Source organism: Ahaetulla prasina, chromosome 2 (genome assembly GCF_028640845.1).
Source record: "Ahaetulla prasina isolate Xishuangbanna chromosome 2, ASM2864084v1, whole genome shotgun sequence".
NCBI lineage: Eukaryota > Metazoa > Chordata > Lepidosauria > Squamata > Colubridae > Ahaetulla > Ahaetulla prasina.
In genome coordinates, this window is record NC_080540.1 from 35,347,019 (window position 1) to 35,365,761 (window position 18,743).

General features: G+C 40.0%; 1 protein-coding gene across 4 annotated transcripts in view; it reads left to right on the forward strand.

Moving 5' to 3' along the window:
- PTPRG (protein tyrosine phosphatase receptor type G) overlaps positions 1–18,743 on the forward strand; it is a 783,870-nt gene that overhangs the window by 430,872 nt on the left and 334,255 nt on the right. For 3 of the 4 annotated variants that reach the window (XM_058166065.1, XM_058166066.1, XM_058166067.1), the window contains exon 4: positions 13,759–13,907. In XM_058166065.1, coding sequence (XP_058022048.1) covers positions 13,759–13,907 — 149 coding nt within the window. Of the gene's footprint in view, positions 1–13,758; positions 13,908–17,657; positions 17,682–18,743 lie in introns of those variants that run through there. The other variant, XM_058166068.1, reaches the window with a different exon arrangement.

Below are 18,743 nucleotides of genomic sequence, written 5' to 3' on the forward strand. Positions count from 1 at the left end.
CTTTACCTTTTATTTCATTCCACTACAATGAGTACTGTTAAATGCAATAAAGAAGTAAGCTCAAAGGAACAGATGTGTTGTGGGTTTCTCTAAGTCCTCCTAAGAACTCTAGGACTTATATATTCAAAAAAACTTGTAGTGTAAGTTGAATTATAATTGTATTAAATAAAAATAGTAATTAATGTCATGAGTTCAGATAATGGTTGGGTTGTTATCATTCTAATACATATTTTCCAAATCTTTGGTAATTGTTCATGTATATATATATTTTTGACTGAACAACAACACAGTGGAGGACAGGGGCTTGGTGTGCTATGATCTTTGGGGTTTTGAAGAGTTGGACACAACTTTAGGACTGGACAACAATTTTTGGGTTTTTTTACATATTTAAATATATGACTAAAAATGAATTACCTGTCCCCCCTTAAAAAAAAGTTTGTAGCCATCCAGTAGTAAGTCATGATAACTTTCCATATAGCCTAATAAATAATTTTCTTTGCAAATAACACAAAATGTGAAAGTGACAGTACATCTATTGCCTCAAATGTGTACTTTGCATCATACACAGGATGTCACTTGCCACTTGTTGCCCTCCTACATGGCTACCTGTATTTCAAACAAAATCATGTGAGAAGAGAAATGGTATTGTGAAGGTGTTTAATGCCCAAATTTAATTGTCCTCCCTGGTCAATTTCCCCAAGAGGTTTCCAGAAGAACTGAAAGTTAGTGTGATCATCACCTTTTATTTTTTTTATTTTTTATTTTTTAATTGAAAAAGTTTTACAAGGTTTTAACAAATATCCCCCCTCCTTCCCTCCCTCTCCCCCCCTCTCCCCCCCTCTCCCGCCCCTCTCAACCCCCCACTCCCCGAGACTTCCCAGAGCAAAATACAGGGTGTAGTAAACTTCTAACAATCATAAACTAAACTTATGCTAACTGTCCATAAACTCTCATCCCTCCATAGAACCTTAATTTCCATTACACTTTGTTCATTCATGTTTTATTAAATATTTGCAGGAGAGAGGGTGCCGTGTTCTCTGTGATGGGCAACAAATATGTATGTGCTATTCTGTCATGGCCCGTCCATGCCAAGGCAATGGTTTGTAAAGCTTTTATAACCGTGCGCAAAACAAGCAGGAAACTAGCTTATAAGGTGAAATGCCCTTCCTGTGAACCTCTCAGTATCTCTGCAGCTGGCTTTACCTCGGGGAGCATTCCCAGACTCAGGCTGTGCCATGTTATACATCTTATAATTTTTTTATACTATAAATTCATGTAGTCATTAAACATAGCATTAGCTTGGGTATACAGATGGCAAACCTTGTCAGCTATTTATATGTTCAAATTACTGTAGATATCTATAGAGACTATGCAGACTATATACTGGATTCCATCTCTCCCTCTCCTTTCCTCTCTCTCTCTCTCTCTCCTCTCTCCTCCCATATTGTTGTGGCTCCCACCCCTGAACCTGGCCCCATGCCTGAAAGTGCCTTGGAGCCAGGCCTGCTGCCAGAAAGTGACTTGGACAGTGAGGGGGAAGGGCTGTCAGGACTTACCTCGGAAGCACCGGCCTCCCTGGATCAGCTCCAGGAGCCAGAAGCAGGCCAAGTGAAAGAGATAATGAGACCTCCTTCCCCTGACTCCTTCCCCCCCAAGGCCACGCCTGCAGACCCAGCTGACAGCAATCAGGCTTGGCTCAATCCCAGGTTTCGTAGGCAGGAGAGAAATGAACAACAGAAGCAGGGGAGGGGCAGGCTTAGGAAGTGCTGAGTCATAGAGCCACACCCCACAGGATATAAAAGGCAGCAAGAGCTGGTGTGTCTCTTTGTATCAGGCAAATCCACGGATTGACTAGAGCTGAAAGTTGTGACTCACCAGCGTCTTGGCAGCCAACGACAGACGCTGGCTCTTTTGCTACCAGAGCTGATAAGAGCCGGCTAATTAAGCCGTCGTTCGGACGGAGGCGAGGAGGACATAACACATATCTTCAATTCTGGAAATGAAATTTGTAAATGCCTATAATCCCCTGATTGTCTGCTTATGCCATGTGGAATCTAAAAGGGAACTGGAGGAATGGGAATCCATTCTGACTTTTTGAAAAATATTACTTATTTAGTTGAAGACTGCCCTATTGACTTTCTGATCTTAAAGGTCACCCAGTCATGTCATGTCTTTTTTATTCACTCTTTTTATCCATTTCCCTCCATCTCTCAATTAATATCTATTTAACACTTGTATATCTTCATTCCATTTAAAACATTTGGTTCAATAAAGATTTTCTCTTTTAAAATTTTTACATAACCAATCTATTGATACCTTCTTCCCCATACGGTGTTACTATGGTAGCGCTTTTTCCATAAAGAGAATTTGTTTATTATTCATATTTATGGTTGCATAAACCTCCCCCCCATTCATTCTTCATAGAAACCTTGTATGAATTGCACCATTAAGAACTATCTCATAAATGTTTATTAATAAGAAGTCCTGCCATGCTGAATAGATTTACTGCTAGGAAAAGAAACATTACAGCCCTCGCTACTATCTTCCTTTCTGAGTTCCATAATTTTGGAACTTCATTCTTTCATTTTCCCCTCTCCTGTGTAAAAATGGGCACCTTTATTGATCCTGTCATGAAGGAAGCCATATACTATATACACAGGCTGAAAACATTGGTCTGACTGTACTTTATTTTCAATGAGTCAATTACACAACCCAAAAAGTCTCTTTGAAGCGAGATGGGCAGCAAAGAAATCTAATAAATAAATCTGGAAAGGAGATCCGTACTCCAGAAGTTTGTAGAAACAGTTGCATTATTTATTTATTTATTTTTATCGTAGCAATTAATGGTTTTCTGCTGTAGTCCGAAATGGCCGTAGCTGTCTAGGCAGCTAGGTTACACTTTTCTACGAAATTTTGTGCAGCAGAATTTTAATAGGGGAATTATGAGGCAATAATAGAATCATAGAGTTGAAAGGTGCTATTTAAACTCTTCCATCCAACCCCCTGGGCAGTGACGGAATCCCAAACGACAGAGAAGTGTTTAACCTCCACTTAAAAACATCTGGTGAAGCAGAACCCACCACATCCCTGGGTAATTACTTCCCCTGTTGAACTGCTCTTACAGCTAAGAAGTACTTTTTACATTTAATCAAAACTTGTCTCCCTGCAACTTAAATCCATTATGCCATGTCCTGCACCCCGCAGTGATAGAGAAGAAGTCTTGGCTTTCTTCTGCATAACATCTCTTTCAAATATTTGAACAGCGCTATCGTGCTCTCCATCAGTTTTCTCTTCTCAAGGCTAAATGTTCCAACTTCCTTCCATCATTTTTTTTCTCCCTAAAACTTTCTAGGACCCTGCTATACTTGAAAAATTGTGTGTGTATGTATATAAATGTGTAAGCCATCCCAGTCAGCTAAGACTCTGAGTGGTGAACAAGAATGGAATAGTATAACATAATAAACAAATGCAGAAAACAAATGGAACTGAACATAATAGCCAAGGTGGATCTCACCAGTGAAGGATAAATTGGCACAATCATTTCCACTGATTTGAAAATTATCACTTTTGTTGAGGTAATCTAAAATTTTACTTCTTTTTGTTGCAATGCCACAATTTAGTTTGCAATCCTATGAAGATAAGGACAAGACTATGTTAAGTCATGTCTTAATCAGTGCTTCAGGTTATACATATTTGAAATTCTTAAAAAATCCCACTTGGTTTAGAGCAGGGGTGTCAAACTTGATTTCATTTGAGGGTTGCATCAGGGTTGTGTTTGACTTTGGGGGGCCGGGATAGGTGTGACCAGGGTGGACATGACCAGCTTGATATCACTTGTGTCAGGGGCGCCTATGGTGGCTCAAACACTCTGCCAGCAAAAACGGGCTCCCAAACTCCATTTTCGGCTGCGACAACCTCCTGCAATCATCTGCAGCGAAAGCGGAGCTCTGGAGGGCCTCATGTGGCCCTCCCAAGCTCCTTTTTCGCTGGCAGAGGCACCGCAGGCCTTCACTGTTTCCAGGTCATCCCCTGTGGGCCAGATCTAAGCACCCTGCAGGATGGATCTGGCCCCGGGCCTTGAGTTTGACACCCCTGGTTTAGAGAGTTTTTACAAAAAACTTTAAGCAATCCAACATAGAGTAAAAGCCTTCTCCCAATTGCAGTCTGTGGTTTGGAAGTGCCTGGAGCTGAATTTTGTAATCTTGACAATTTCCAGGGATATGGACTACCACTCCCAGAATTCCACAGTCAGCATGGCCATTGTGAAATTGCCATGATTGAGAAACACTGACCTAAAGATTTAATTATACACACAGGAGACATCAAAATCTGGTATGGATTTTTACTGAGTGTAGCTATATGCAAAATGTATTTACAGTATCTGTAGCAAAGAATCTCTTCTTTCTGGTTCTCTTCATTACACACCAATCCTGGTAAGTTTGCTTTGAAATAAGCTGTCTAGAATAAATAAGGTACTCATCCTAACATCTCAATAATGTTCTATTACATGAGGTAACAGAAGCAACACACATTTGGATCCTTGTAATATTATGCATACAAGTAGCCTTTGCTTAATGACATTTTACTATCATTCAAAGTTTATGGCCTAAACAAAAATGCCAGTCATGATCTTAAGAAGAGACTAGAGCAGTGATGGGCTGCTCCCGGTTCGCTCTGGTTCGGGAGAGCCGATAGTAAAAATCTTCTGGCATTCGGAGAACTGGTAGTAATGGCTGGTTGGCCGGCCACGCCCCCGAACCAGTTCCCCGGCCACCATGTTCTTCAATGCCATGTTCTTTGTGCATGTGCATCCCATTACCTTGCAAGTCAATGCGCATGTGCAAAGAATATGGGGACACTGCGGGTACTTTTTGGCAGCCTGAGGAGAAAGTGGCTGGCAAAAAAGCCTTTTCAGAGGCTTCCTGGCCAGCCGCTTTCCAGCAGCAGTGGTTGGCCTCCAAAAACTTGGGTCAGCTTGCCTTCCTGACTCTGGACCAGACGTAAGCAGCCAGGGGTGAAACGCTCCTGGATGGTGGTGGGTGGTTCGGAGAACCGGCAGCAAAAATCCCTGGCCCTGCCCTGTGCCCCAGCTGAGCCGCGCCATCATCAGAGGTTTGTTTCTTTTTACTTGTAAAAGCATCTTTTCTTCAGCCGAAAAAAGGCTTTTAAAAGTAAAAAAAAAAGCCTTTGATGATCGTGGGGCTGAGCAGGGATTATCAGAACCCTTTAAAAGTTTTTTTTTAACAACCTCTTCAGCTGGTTGTTAAAACAAAAGGTTTTAAAAGGCTCCTCTGGCGATCCCAGCTGAGTTAAGAGCTTCTGGGCTACGATTAGGCAACTTCAGCTGGGATCGACAGAGGAGCCTTTTAAAATCTTTTTTTCCTCTGGCCCACCCAACCCCCCATCCTCATTTACCCAATTACTGCTCCTTTTGGGCTCGCTTTCCTTTGGCTTCTGCAATCAGTTGCATCAGCTAGCAACTGAATCTGCCTGCCTGCAATCCAATCCATCCAAATTGAGCAATTCAATCTGCCTGCTTTGCTGGCTGAGGAACTCTGGGAGTTGAAATCCACAAACCTTAAAGTTACTAAGGTTGGAGACCCCTGATCTAAAAAATATAAATAAAATAAAATAATACAATAAAATATTTGTGCAGCTTTCTGAGATTTGGTGTGTTTCTGTAGTGTTTCACCTAACTACACAAACACACAAAATCTCACAAAGCTGTATATGTGTGTGTGTGTGTGAGTGAGTCAGTTGTGTTGTGTGTGTGTAAAGTGTGAAAGTTGGTTTTTGAGCTTTTTGTGGGGATGTGAAGTTCCTGCTTGTTGCAGGGGCCATTTTGGGTGAAGTGGAGCTGCTTTTACATTGTATGTGAGTCTGTTGTGTTGTGTTGTGGTGTGGTGTGTGTGTGTGCGTGTGTGTCCCTTTGCTAGGACTTGGAGGCAGCTCCTCTGAGGAAAAGAGGAGGCGGCGAAGCTCTGGCTTTCCCCCGGGAGAAATTGCCCTGTCTCTGCAGCATTGGTCATGTGACTAAGTGGGCGTGGCCAAGTTGATGTCACTCACAACAAAGTGCCACCCCACCTTGCCCTGAGTGACTTCAAGTTGGCCACACCCACTCAGTCACATGCCCACCAAGCCATGCCCACCAAATAAGCCACACCCACAGAACCAGTAGTAAAAAAAATTGGAACCCACCCCAGACTAGAGAGTCACATCTGAAATAGGTTCTCCTTCAAGGTCCTTTCCTGTTCTGCTCTGCTCTGCTCTTTTGTCCTCTATTATACTCTATGGTGTGGGCTACCTGTATTTAAGGCAGAAATAGGCTATGAGCTGTACAATTAAAAACTTATTTTTGCCCCATAGTGGGCAGCTCTAAATTTTTGGGAAGGCGAGGATTAAAAGACAACCTTATGCCTTAAATTAATGAAAATATAGCAGAGTAATACATTCCTTCCCTTAAATCGACCAGTCCCCCTCCTCTAAAATGTACAAATCCCAAGATACTTTAAACATGCCAGAATAGTTGCTTGGGACTCTATGCAGCCCAAGGATTGTACACAGTACGCCTTTAACTTTTCAGAATTGACTTTATAATTACAGTTAATGATTTTAGCCCACCAAATTCTATTATTTTTTCGTATTGTACTTACATTGAAGAAGTTGGAAGATAACTATCTCACAGATTCTGATTCCATTTAGAACTAAAAAAAATCCCTGAGATTAGGTCATCCAAATCCTTCATCTTGATGGGCTTCAGTAAAGCTATTTCTGTTAGATGCTAAAGCCTATTAAAATGTAATGGCCAATACTTGTTCAAGCAGGCAGTATTTTGCTAGCCTTTTGTAATAAGCAGTTCAAAAGAACAGATTATCCATAAAGAACCATTTCCCAGGCTAAGCAATCATTCAGACAAATCTAAAGGAAAATGGCTTTAAAAGTAGAAAATTTGATAAAAGCGAGCAGTTACCTTATTTTCCCTAACATTTTAAAGAAATAGGTTTTTTAAAAGAAATACAGTAACTATATTAACAGAGAAAATGCATTTAAACGGTATACAGAAAGATTGTTTCTAATGTTCTGTGAAAATTGTTCAAATCCAAATTATGTAGAAATTGGCAAATAAATAAACAGAGATCATTGTACACTCCCGTGTGATGTCAGAATTATTGGATTGTTTAGTTTTATTTACAAATTCCTGATGAAGATAGATGAGTACAGTAGGTATACAGTTAATAAATCCAAGTTCTGATTCTGATTTATATATCAAATAAGATTTCTAGATTTGAAGCTAGGAGTCTTTAAAGGGATTACAAGTAAATTAAACCTGCCATTATAACCAGCCCAAACTTACTTGGGCTGTATATTAAAAACAAATAAAAACCTAGCACAGGGCTGTCAAACTCCTGACCGAGGGCTGGATGTGTCACACGCTGACCACACCCACACCCAGTTTAGCAAAGGGGGGGAAAGTCCCAATACGTCACGTGACACCGCCATGACAATGTGAGTTTGACACCCCTGGCTTAGCACATGGGCTACAATTCATTCATTTCACTGCTTTAAGTTTCATAACAAAGTTTAAGTATATAAAACCACACTTAAAAGGTAAAGGTTCCCCTCGCACATGCATGCTCGTTGTTCCCGACTCTAGGAGGCTGTGCTCATCTCCGTTTCAAAGCCGAAGAGCCAGCGCTGTCCGAAGACGTCTCCATGGTCATGTGGCCGGCTTGACTAAACGCCAAAGGCGCATAGAAAGCTGTTACCTTCCCACCAAAGGTGGTCCCTATTTTTCTACTTGCATTTTTATGTGCTTTTGAACTGCTAGGTTGGCAGAAGCTGGAACAAGTAACGGGAGCTCACCCTGTTACGCGACACTAGGGATTCGAACCACTGAACTGCCAACCTTCCGATCAACAAGCTCAGCATCTTAGTCACTGAGCCACCGTGTCCCTAAAACCATACTTATAAAAAGCATTTAATTACTCCTAAGTTTCTTTTCATTTATGACCTCACATAAACCTTTTGTTCCCATGTTTTTCAAGCTTTTTTTTTTTAAAAAAAATGGTAGAATTACGATCTTGACAAATAAAGTAACATTTGGACTTGAAAAACAAAATTCAAAATTTCTGGCTATATACTTTTTTTAATTATATGCCTATATTCCAGAGATAATGTCCAAATAATTTATTACAAAGGTATGATAAAAACTGTAGAAATGGCGTGTGTTAATTTTTTATCTTGACCTATTTTTTCTATTTGGTTCACCCTTCACCATCATTTAAGGGCACTGAGTCTATGCAGAAAAAATTAAAATTTAAAACTGGACACTCGTATTACCTCTTCTGAGAGATCACCTACCTTTGTTCTATTTCCTTTTGTTCCCTCCCACAGAAGTTCAGTGACCCAAGGGTAGAGGAGAGTCAGCCGGAAGTGAGAACCAGACACTAAAACCAAATAATTATTCAATCTAATTCAGGAATGCAGTCTGAAGTGGGGTTCTGGCCCAGGCAATGGCTGATACATACAAAGAAACACCTAACTAATCCCAAGTTCCAAATATAGAAATATAGGATGGGCTAAAATGAATGTTGTTGTCAGACTAACTCCTTGTTTTCATTCCTCACACCCTTCCTCCCGAAGGAAGAACTCAGGAGACACACCGTAACTGTCACCTATCAAAAGTCAACTCACTTGTCAAAAGAAAGAAAGAAAGAAAGAAAGAAAGAAAGAACAGAAATTTTGAGATAGGTGTCTGAACTTGCTTTTAGATTTTCTGCATTTTCATTTTTTTTCCGTGTGTCTCACGTCTTCTATAAACTGGAAGATAGGGCCTGTCATGCTACTGATCTTTGTAAGAAAACCTGGGTGCTTTTTCCCCCCTTTTGACGTTTATGGCACAATAAAGAATTCTCCAGATAATCCATGCCACTTTTAATACACAGAATGATACCTGACGGGTGCATCTGCAAATAGATTAGTGCACGATTCTAGGAATATTTCATGCCTGTAAAATATTGGAGATGGTGTTACTAGAGAAAAGAGACATCCAAGGTGCAGGCACATATGCGTAGATGAGTGTGTGTGTGTGTGTATTTGTGTGTGTGTGTGTGTGTGTGAGAGAGAGAGAGAGAGAGAGAGAGAGAGAGAGAAAGAGGGAGGGAGGGAAGGAGGGAGGGGGGGAGAGAGAGAGAGAGAGAGAGAGAGAGAGATTCGGTAAAACCCAATAAGAGATAACTGTAAAATGAACAATTAGATGAACATTTCAGATTATACATTCTCCTAATTATCCTTTTAATTATTAATCTAAAACAAGTAAAATGACCCCTGACAGAGCCATAAATGATTTAGCGATCATCAAATATTTATATAATGCAGCTGAATCCCGCTGTGCATTGTAACAGATTCAGAGAAGCCTATATTCTTGTGGGACTGTCCATTAGTTTGTCACATTAAAAAGAAGGGGAAAAAACCCTCTTTAATTCTCTTTTTGCTTCCTAGTACATGTCACCTTTTAAAAAAGTGGGGGGGGGAACCCTCTTTAATTGGTTTCTTTTCCCCCTCATCCATGTACAGGTTTATCTCCGTTTTAATACATGTTTTCATTCTGACATAGAAAATCTCCAAAAAAAATGCTGCATAAATCATGACTGCCTCCATTCCCACACCATATTTTTAATACATTTAATTTATAATAGAATGCCTAGGTATTTTTTTCATTAGTGAAACAACAAAAGTTTTCCTAATGTTATTCTTAAGAAACCAAACTGAATTCAGAGAAGACAAATGGTATTTCAGCCTATGCAATAATTATATATGAGCTTTTGTTATTTGTGGACTTGTGTCAATATGTTATTCCTATTGGTCCTCAACATTCAGAAACACTTTGGGTCAAAGTGTCTTTCAGAATATTGATTTGTTATGAAAACATTTTTATAGAGAAGTTGTTATAGAACAGCTCAGAACCAACTGTTGTTTTTTGTCGTGCTTTGTCTTTATCTTAGATCTAGAATCTAAGACAAGGATCCAGACAAAACAGTGGCTTGGATCTAGAAAGATTGCTAGCAAGGAAACAATCCTGGAAAGTCAACAAGGGGACTGAGTCACATTATTTTTTTGTTTTCTTAATGAATTAATTGTAGGTGCTGTTAGTACATGCAAACGTGTACCTAATTGCAGAGCAAGTTTGGTGTAAGTCAACACACTAGGCTAGAAACTGGGAGGCTTGAGTTCTAGTCCCACCTTGGCACAAAACTAGCTGGGTGGCTTTATGCCAGTCACTTTCTCTCAGCCCTAGGAAGAAGGCAACGGCAAAGCACTTCTGAAAATCTTGCCAAGAAGTTGCCAGGATTCAGACTGACTTGAAGGTACCATGAATCAATCAATCAGCTTGCTATCCAGATTATTTAGATTGTGTCGTAGTAAATTGGAGAGCTAAAACTATAGTTCCCCATATATTTTGGTACCTTTTGTACTAATAGTATTAGTATCTAAGATTCTTAAGTGCCATGTAAGGAGATATATCCTACGTACATCCTTCGTAAGAAGAATACTTCCAGAGATGAAATAAAGAATTCAGAACATTTAGGAAAGCTGCTATGAATAGTCTTGGTCCACACGTAGTGATAACAATAGCACTTAGACATATATACCACTTCATAGTTCTTTACAACGCTCTCTGAGGGCAATTTACAGAGACAGCATATTGACCCCAACAATCTAGGTCCCCATTTTACCAATCATGGAAGGATGGAAGGCCGAGTCAACCTTGAGGCCCATCAGGGTCGAACACCAGGCTGTGAGCAGAATTAGCTTGCAATACTGCATTCTAACCACCGCACCACCACGATTTAGCTACCTTCTGAATCTCTTTTTAAGCTGAAAATTGTTGTTTCTTCCATTCAGCCTTCTCTAATTATTCGTTTAGATATCATTCAGAAATTTTATTTTTAGACACTTGTATCCCATTTTATTGAAGCACAGTGCAGAAATGTGCTGTATGTACACCATACTGTAGAATTCTTCCTTGCATCATTCATTAGGATGCATGCACACACCAATTAGTGCATATGTGTGATACAAGGATCTGTAGTAACAAGATTTCTCCCACCTGCTTCTTAGGCAGATTAACTTTCTGGCTTAATTAATTCCCAAGTCAAGATGGCAAACTGTGTATAGCTGTGTAATTTCAGTGGGACTTTCATATATAACAAGGTGCTGGAGTGCAACCTTGTTTTCTTCACTTTGTAATTCTGCAGAAAGGCCTGAAAATTATCTGCAGGAGTAAGTGTGTAAAAGATCCTCTGAGAGCCCTATTTGCTGTGTCAAGATTGTTTTCTTTCTAGAGTTCTCTGCCAAAGGAACTTCTCAGTCCTGTACATTTGTTGAATACATACCTGAGAAATCTGAAAGTCTGAGAAGTTCTGGGTTGAATTAAGGGGAGGGGTTGGGGAGTGAGCCATGGCATCTGCCAGATGGGTGACTCTGATGGGAAGGGGAAAGATAGGCAGCTAGGAGAAGTTGCAGTGCCTCTATGGCAAGGCTGTCAAACTCAATTTCATTGAGGGCCGCATCAGGGTTGTGTTTGTCCTTGGGGGCCGGGGTGGGAATGGCTGGGTGGACATGGCCAGCTAAATGTCCCTCATGTCGGGAGCAACTGTGGTGGCCTGAGCGCTCTACCAGTGAAAATGGGCTCCCAAGCTTCATTTTCAGATGGAATGGCCTCCTGCAACCTTCTGCCAGCAAAAACAGAGCTCAGGAAGGCCGCACGCAGCCCTCCTGAGCTTCATTTTCACTGACAGAGGCACTGTAGGCCGGTCCTTCACTGTTTCCAGGTTGACCTCACAGGCCAGATCTAAGCACCCGTGGGCTGCTGTGTGGGCAGGCTGCCAGACCCCATTATGTGATAACAGGGCTACTGCAACAGCCATAACTTTGGGCATTGGTCATAAGTCCCTTCCTTCAGCATCTTCACAATTTGGAACGGTTGCTGAATGACTAGTCATAAGTTGAGGACTGCCTGTACTTCTTAACTGAAAGCAAAATTGAGTTTCTTGTATTAAAAATATTAGATCCATTTTTTTTCTTCTTTTCAATTGTAGCCAATACTCAAAGTCTGGCTGGGCAATTCCCTGCAGTCTTCTTGGCAAGGTTTTTCAGAAATGGTTTGTGAAACTGGGTGAAAGAGTGGATTAACTTGAGACACAAAAGATTATTATCTTTAGAAGGACACGGTGTTCAATTAGGATGGCATGCTTTTTTATGGTATGGGAAGAATAAGCTACATAGCTACTTTCAATGACATTATGTTAGAAATGCATTGCTATCAGTATGGGTTAAAATTAAAGAACATTATTTGAAAATACCAGTCTGGCTTTCCGCAATGGAAGCATTGATACCAGCAGTGGGTTTCTATTTTGGCTACTACTGGTTTGTTTGTGGGCTCGCACTCGCGTGCAACACATCTGTGCATGTGCAGAGAGGTCTAGGCGGGTGGGTGGTGCCTCCCGCCACCACTGCTACCAGTTCACCCAATCCGTGGCAAACTGGTATCAACCCACCAGTGATTGATACATCCTAACATTATTAATATGGAAAAAAATTGTAAGATATAAAGGTATTCTGAATGAAAAGGGGGAATTAAAAACAAAGCAGGAACTTAGTAGTCAATGGATGGACATTGCATGGTGGCTACAAATGCAGATACAATCTCGATATGAGAAAGATGCTAAAATGTATGGTTTTAATAAAGAATTAACAGAACTGGACCAGATATTAACTGGAACAGAGGAAAAACTGATAAAGAAAATATATTGTTACTTTTTAAGTATGAAACTTGAAAGTGAACAGGTAAAGGAGACAAACATAGTTTGGGCTAAAAATTTTGGATATGCAATCGAACTGGATAAATGGCAGAAACTGTGGGATAGAAATGTTAAATTGACTATGTCAACTGCATAAATTTGCATAAAATGTTCTATAGATGGCATTTTGTACCAACAAGACTGGCAAAAATGTATAAAGATAGATCCACTAAATGTTGGAAGTACAATCAAACACCTGATTCATATTAGCATATGTGGTGGACATGCCCAAAAGCTAAAAAATATTGGATGAAAATACATAATTGGTTGGAAAAAATGATAAAGCAGCTAAGTCTATGATATAGACTTGAAACCAGAAATATTTTGATTTGGCATTCTGCTGGAAAAATATGATAAAAGGACTATATATTTAATTCTGCATGTACTAACTGCAGCCAGAATTGTATTTGCACAACAATGGAAAAACAATGAGATCCCGACAGATGAGAGTGTAATTAAGAAAACATTAGAAGGTGCAGAAATGGATAGATTAACCCTTACTATTAAGGACAAAGAAGGAACTGAATATTTTTTGACATGGGACCTGTTTTACCAATGGTTAGACAATAGAAACAGTTAGAAATATGGGGATATAAAATGGATAAATGTTAAAACGGAGGTTTGTTAAAGTACATAAGTTAAATATTATTGTTATTATAGTATTAATTATTGTGATGAATACTATTGTAAACATTTTGATTATGATTGCCTAAAAACAATTGTACCCAGACAGCACACTGTTTGATGGAAATTGAATTTTTATGTTATATAAGTAAAATAAATAAAACATAAAAAAGAAATGGTTTGGGAAACGATAACAAATGTGTAGCCAATATCTACGACCAAAAAAAAAATCAATCTTGTTTCTTTTTTTATTTATTTCTTCTCTTTCCAGTTGCCATCCTTCTAAAGGATGATTATTTCATCAGCGGTGCTGGACTACCAGGAAGATTTAAAGCAGAAAAAGTTGAATTTCATTGGGGCCAGAGTAATGGATCTGCTGGCTCAGAACACAGCATCAATGGGAGGAGATTCCCAGTTGAGGTTGGTCAAGATAAGTTACCATTTTTTAATGAAAAAAATCTTGCTTTGATCTGAGCTTCTTCTGAGAATGTGCAGTATGAGTTGTGTATTTTTTGTTTTTTTGCACAAAAGTTATTTTACTGAAATTATGCTTCAGAATGAGGGGAAATTGTTCTGTCCTTGTTACACTTTAGTATGTATGCAGTTCAACATGCAACTAAACACACCTATCCTCCAATAAAACAGACCATGTGCATAGATCTGAATGCTTTATTGAAAGAACAGGATATGGTGAAACTGGGGAAAATAGGGATACATGCAATGAGAACTAAATACAAGATACAGCATTAAGTTACTGCTGAACAGAACAATTAATAAATACAAACAATTTAAATCTTACCAGTGATGCTCTGTGTGTGGGATGTGGATTTGTCCTTGGATGACCATGTGCTAAGTAAGATGGATACTAAGTAAGTAAGATGGATGCTTACTAAGTAAGTAAGATGAATGCTTCTGCCTTCTCCAAATGCTAAAGGAAATGGAGTCTGGCTTGCACTTGTTTTGAGAATGCAGACTGATGGATAAAAGGGTGGGGTCAGTTTCAAGCAATATACTAGGTATTTGTCTCTCCAGCCACTAGATGGGACTAGAGAACAACAACAGTATATAAAGATTGTATATTGGGGCATATTTGTCCCTCCGGCCACTAGAGGGGGCTAGAGAGCAACAACAGTATATAAAAGTTATATGCTGGGGCAAGACAAAGGCACATGAGAATATTTAGTGGGCATTTAATTTCACATCCAGAGAACTTCTCTACAGCTCATTCCTACACAGAAAGGGCCTAATAGTTATCCTTAAAGTTTGGAGGCTAGCAGATGTATTTAGAAATATGAGAGTATGTTGCTAATACCCTCAAAAATGATTGTTTGTTTTTTTAAAAAAAGAAATACTTCTTGGCATAGATTAATTTGCTGAAACAGACCAAAATTCAGACATAGGATGGCCTGGTGTAACTGATATGAACAGTGTTAGATATAGGGAGAGGGTTTATCTAAAAAAAGATTCAAATAATCCAGTCTTCAGTGGTAGGAGACAATTGTACAAGCTACTATGATAAATTCCACAGGATTTAGGAAGAAGGTATGATGTGATTTACTGGAGTCTTTTTTTAAAGGTTAGCCTAGGAGCTGAGTTTTAAACTAAGAAATGTTTCTGGAACAGATAGAAAGGCAACCATTGAACTAGTCAAGCCTGGAGGTATACATTTTAAGGTCATGTTCTTGCAGGAAGGGACACAGGTCAGTGGTGGGTTGCTCCCGGTTCTGTCTGGTTCTATAGAACCGGTAGTAAAACCAGCGGGAGGCTCCGCCCACTCACCCCGCCATCATCAAGGGGCTTCTGGGCATGCTCCCATTGCGAACCGGTAATAAAAGTAAGTAGGACCCACCCCTGACACAGGTCCCATGTTCCAACTATCCAGCTTCCTAATTAGCATTCCAACGGAAAACGAATTGCTATCCAACATTATCTTCAGATTGCCTACAGCAGAATCCTTGGGGACTTGCAACCTTCCCCTAAAGATGAAAGATGTCAGTATAGAAGACCTAAGCTAATATTTTATTTTATTTTATTTTCGATTTCAGACAGCACTTGCCTTACTTACCCCAATCTTGCTTATATTACATCCAGAAATAAGGTATTAGGCCTTCCTCTTCTGGGTCTTGCATGATGCTGAGCAAAAGAACTGGACATACAACTTTATTTTTCTTTATGCCAACCTTTCTAAACCTAGTGCCTTCTAGTGTGTTGGATGGCAATTTTCAGAATCCCTCTGCAGATTAATAAATGGCTAACTTTGGAATAGCTGTCATAAACCTTGTAGCCTTCCTCATATGTTGAGGAAGAAACCCTTTGTTCTTTTTTTGTAGTTCAACCTATCTGGAAAGCAGCACTGATTGGAAAACTGATTTTATCTATCTATCTATCTATCTATCTATCTATCTATCTATCTATCTATCTATCTATCTATCTATCTATCTATCTATCTATCATATACGGTATCTATCATATATCTATCTATATCTCTAAGACAGGGGTCAGCAACCCGCGGCTCTGGAGCCGCATGTGGCTCTTTCATCCCTCTGCTGCAGCTCCCTGTCGCTCAAAATATGTGTCACAACCGCCAATGTGCGACATCTGCCGGCATGCGATTTATTGAGCTTTTCGACCCCCAGTAAGCCAACCATGGATAAATCCAAAAAAAAGAATAGTTTCAGAAGAAAACAGAACATTTAATTCAACTACATATGCTAGTTTTGTGGCTGCTCAGGAAATAGTCAGGCACAGGAAGGGCTTTGTGGTTCCCTGTGTTTTCTTTTCTGTGGGAAATGGCTCCAAATGGCTCTTTAAGTGTTGAGATTGCCGACCCCTACTCTAAGAGTTGGGTCTGGTGACCTGGCAACCAATAATCTCCAGGTTGGAGTGAACAATTATGTAAACATAGTTTATTTCTTTATTTGTCAAATTTAGGTACTACCCATCTCACTCTCAGAGAGACTCTGGGTAATGTACAATTACTTCCCAAAGGCTTCAAGTACATCCATTTGGCAACATGGGAAGAAAAAGTTTCAGTTTAAACTCTGAAGCAGACACACACACATTGCCAAGATTGACTGAGAGCCAGTTTGGTGTAGCAACTAAGGCACCAGGCTAGAAATTGGGAGACTGTGAATTCTAGTTCTGCCTGAGGCACAACTCCAGGTGGGTGATTTGTGGCCAATCCTTTTCCCTTATCCCTCGGAAGGAAGCAAGGACAAATCACTATCAAAAACCCTTGCCCAGAAAACTGCAGGGACTGATCTAGGCAGTTGCTTGAGTCAAAAGCTGACTTGAAAGCACTCAGGTATATAAATATTTTAAAAAATTAACTGACTGACACCGACTACCATGGTTTACAGTAAAAGGAAAGGCCCAAAATCAAGACATAAGCCAGAGGTGGTATTCAGCAGGTTCTGACCAGTTCTGGAGAACCGGTAGTGGAAATTTTGAGTAGTTCGGAGAACTAGTAAATACCACCTCTGACTGGCCCCACCCCCATCTATTCTCTGCCTCCTGAGTCCCAACTGATCGGAAGGAAATGGGGATTTTACAGTATCCTTCCCCTGCCACGCCCACCAAGCCATGCCACGCCCACAGAACTGGTAGTAAAAAAATTTGAATCCCACCACTGACATAAGCCACATAAAATATCTATTAAGATAGCAAAAATAATGAACTGCATTGCCTAGTTCACAGTCACCTCTTCTTGAGGAATATTTGAGGCTCATTTGTGTTATTTCTGACAAGGAAAGTTAAATGATTCTTTCTAAAGTTAGAGAAAAAGAAAACGCCCTTAATGGCTAGATTGGCTGCTGCCTACCCTTAGCTCCTTTTGAAACTGAGCCCCAGATATATTCTGAATAAAAGTATCCTGTGCAACAACTCCCAACTTTGTAGCATTTTTATTTTATTTATTTTTTGCAGTTCAACAGGCAGGGTCTGGTTGTAGTGTTAATTATCTCACTGTGAAAACCTCTCTGCCAATCAGAGCCTTGCCAAATGCCAGAGGCTATATTTCTAGGAAACCCATTGAAAGGAAGAAGCAGCAGAATCAGCAGTGGTCCACAGGCGCAGATCAAACATTTGCAGACTGCCCATGAGAACTCTACCCTCCAGGCTTGGCAGTGGCTGGGTTACTGGAGCACTGGAAAACCAAATATGCTGCAAATCTAATGGAGGAACCAGATGTGGACGGTATGTGCCAGTTCCAAAGAGGCTCCACTGGGAGATGCCAGTAAATCTGCTTCAGCTGCAAAGGTGTTTTTTTTCCCCCTCTCCCCTGTATATATAGAGCTAATATGGACTGCAAAACAGAATGCTTGCCGCAGGAGGGGGTGGGAGAGCTCACCGAATTTGAAAACTAATTGGAAATGTCAGATATAAGACAGAACCTTATTGTTTGACCATGTTGTTTGTATTTTTATTATCACAAGTAATGTGTCAGATGGTAAGGCAGTGTGAGTTAATTGGTTTCCTTCCTTCGAGCCCATCTGGATCATATTTTTGGAAGTGATTTATATGTTAAATTAGGGGATAGGATATATGAGAACATCCTTTTCGTTACGTTCTCTACTGAGAGATTGGATCAAAGGCATAGCGTTTATCCCGATAGCCGTTATCTTCTAAGCAGAAGAAAAATAAAGAAGAAAATGTCAGTCTCGTGCACTCATGTTCGATTTATGTTTTGTTTTGAGGAAGGAAAGGGATTTAAGTGAAAAAGTTAACACCCTTCCTTCCAGTCCCAGTTCTCTGCAGAATCAATAGAAACCTCTTTTTTACACAGAGATCAAAAGCCAAATTTGGCAACAGGGAAACCTGTGGAATGCTATAAGTATTTTTCCTTCCAACATCCCTCTTGGAAAAATTAGCCAGAGTCTCTTGCTCTAAAACTTTGTACACCACCGTCACCCCTCATTTGAGTATAATAAAAGTCAGTGAGAATATCCTAGATTGGAAGGACTGTTTTAAATATAAACCTTTCAGGCTCAGTGTAGGTTTATTGTTCCATAAGGCGCTGATACAATAACATTTATTGTGTTTATTTATAAGATTCTATCCACAACATATTTCTTAGGGCCTCTTGGCCATCCACTGCAAACTGTCCTTTCCAGCACCCCACATTTTGTTGTAGCTTTGCTAACATGGAACTTTTATGCAACCTAGGTCATGCACTCAATAAGGAGTGATTAAGGAGTGTGCCTTCTTCGCAGTAGCCTTATACAATTCCATGATATCTTAGGACAGGTCTTCATGTTA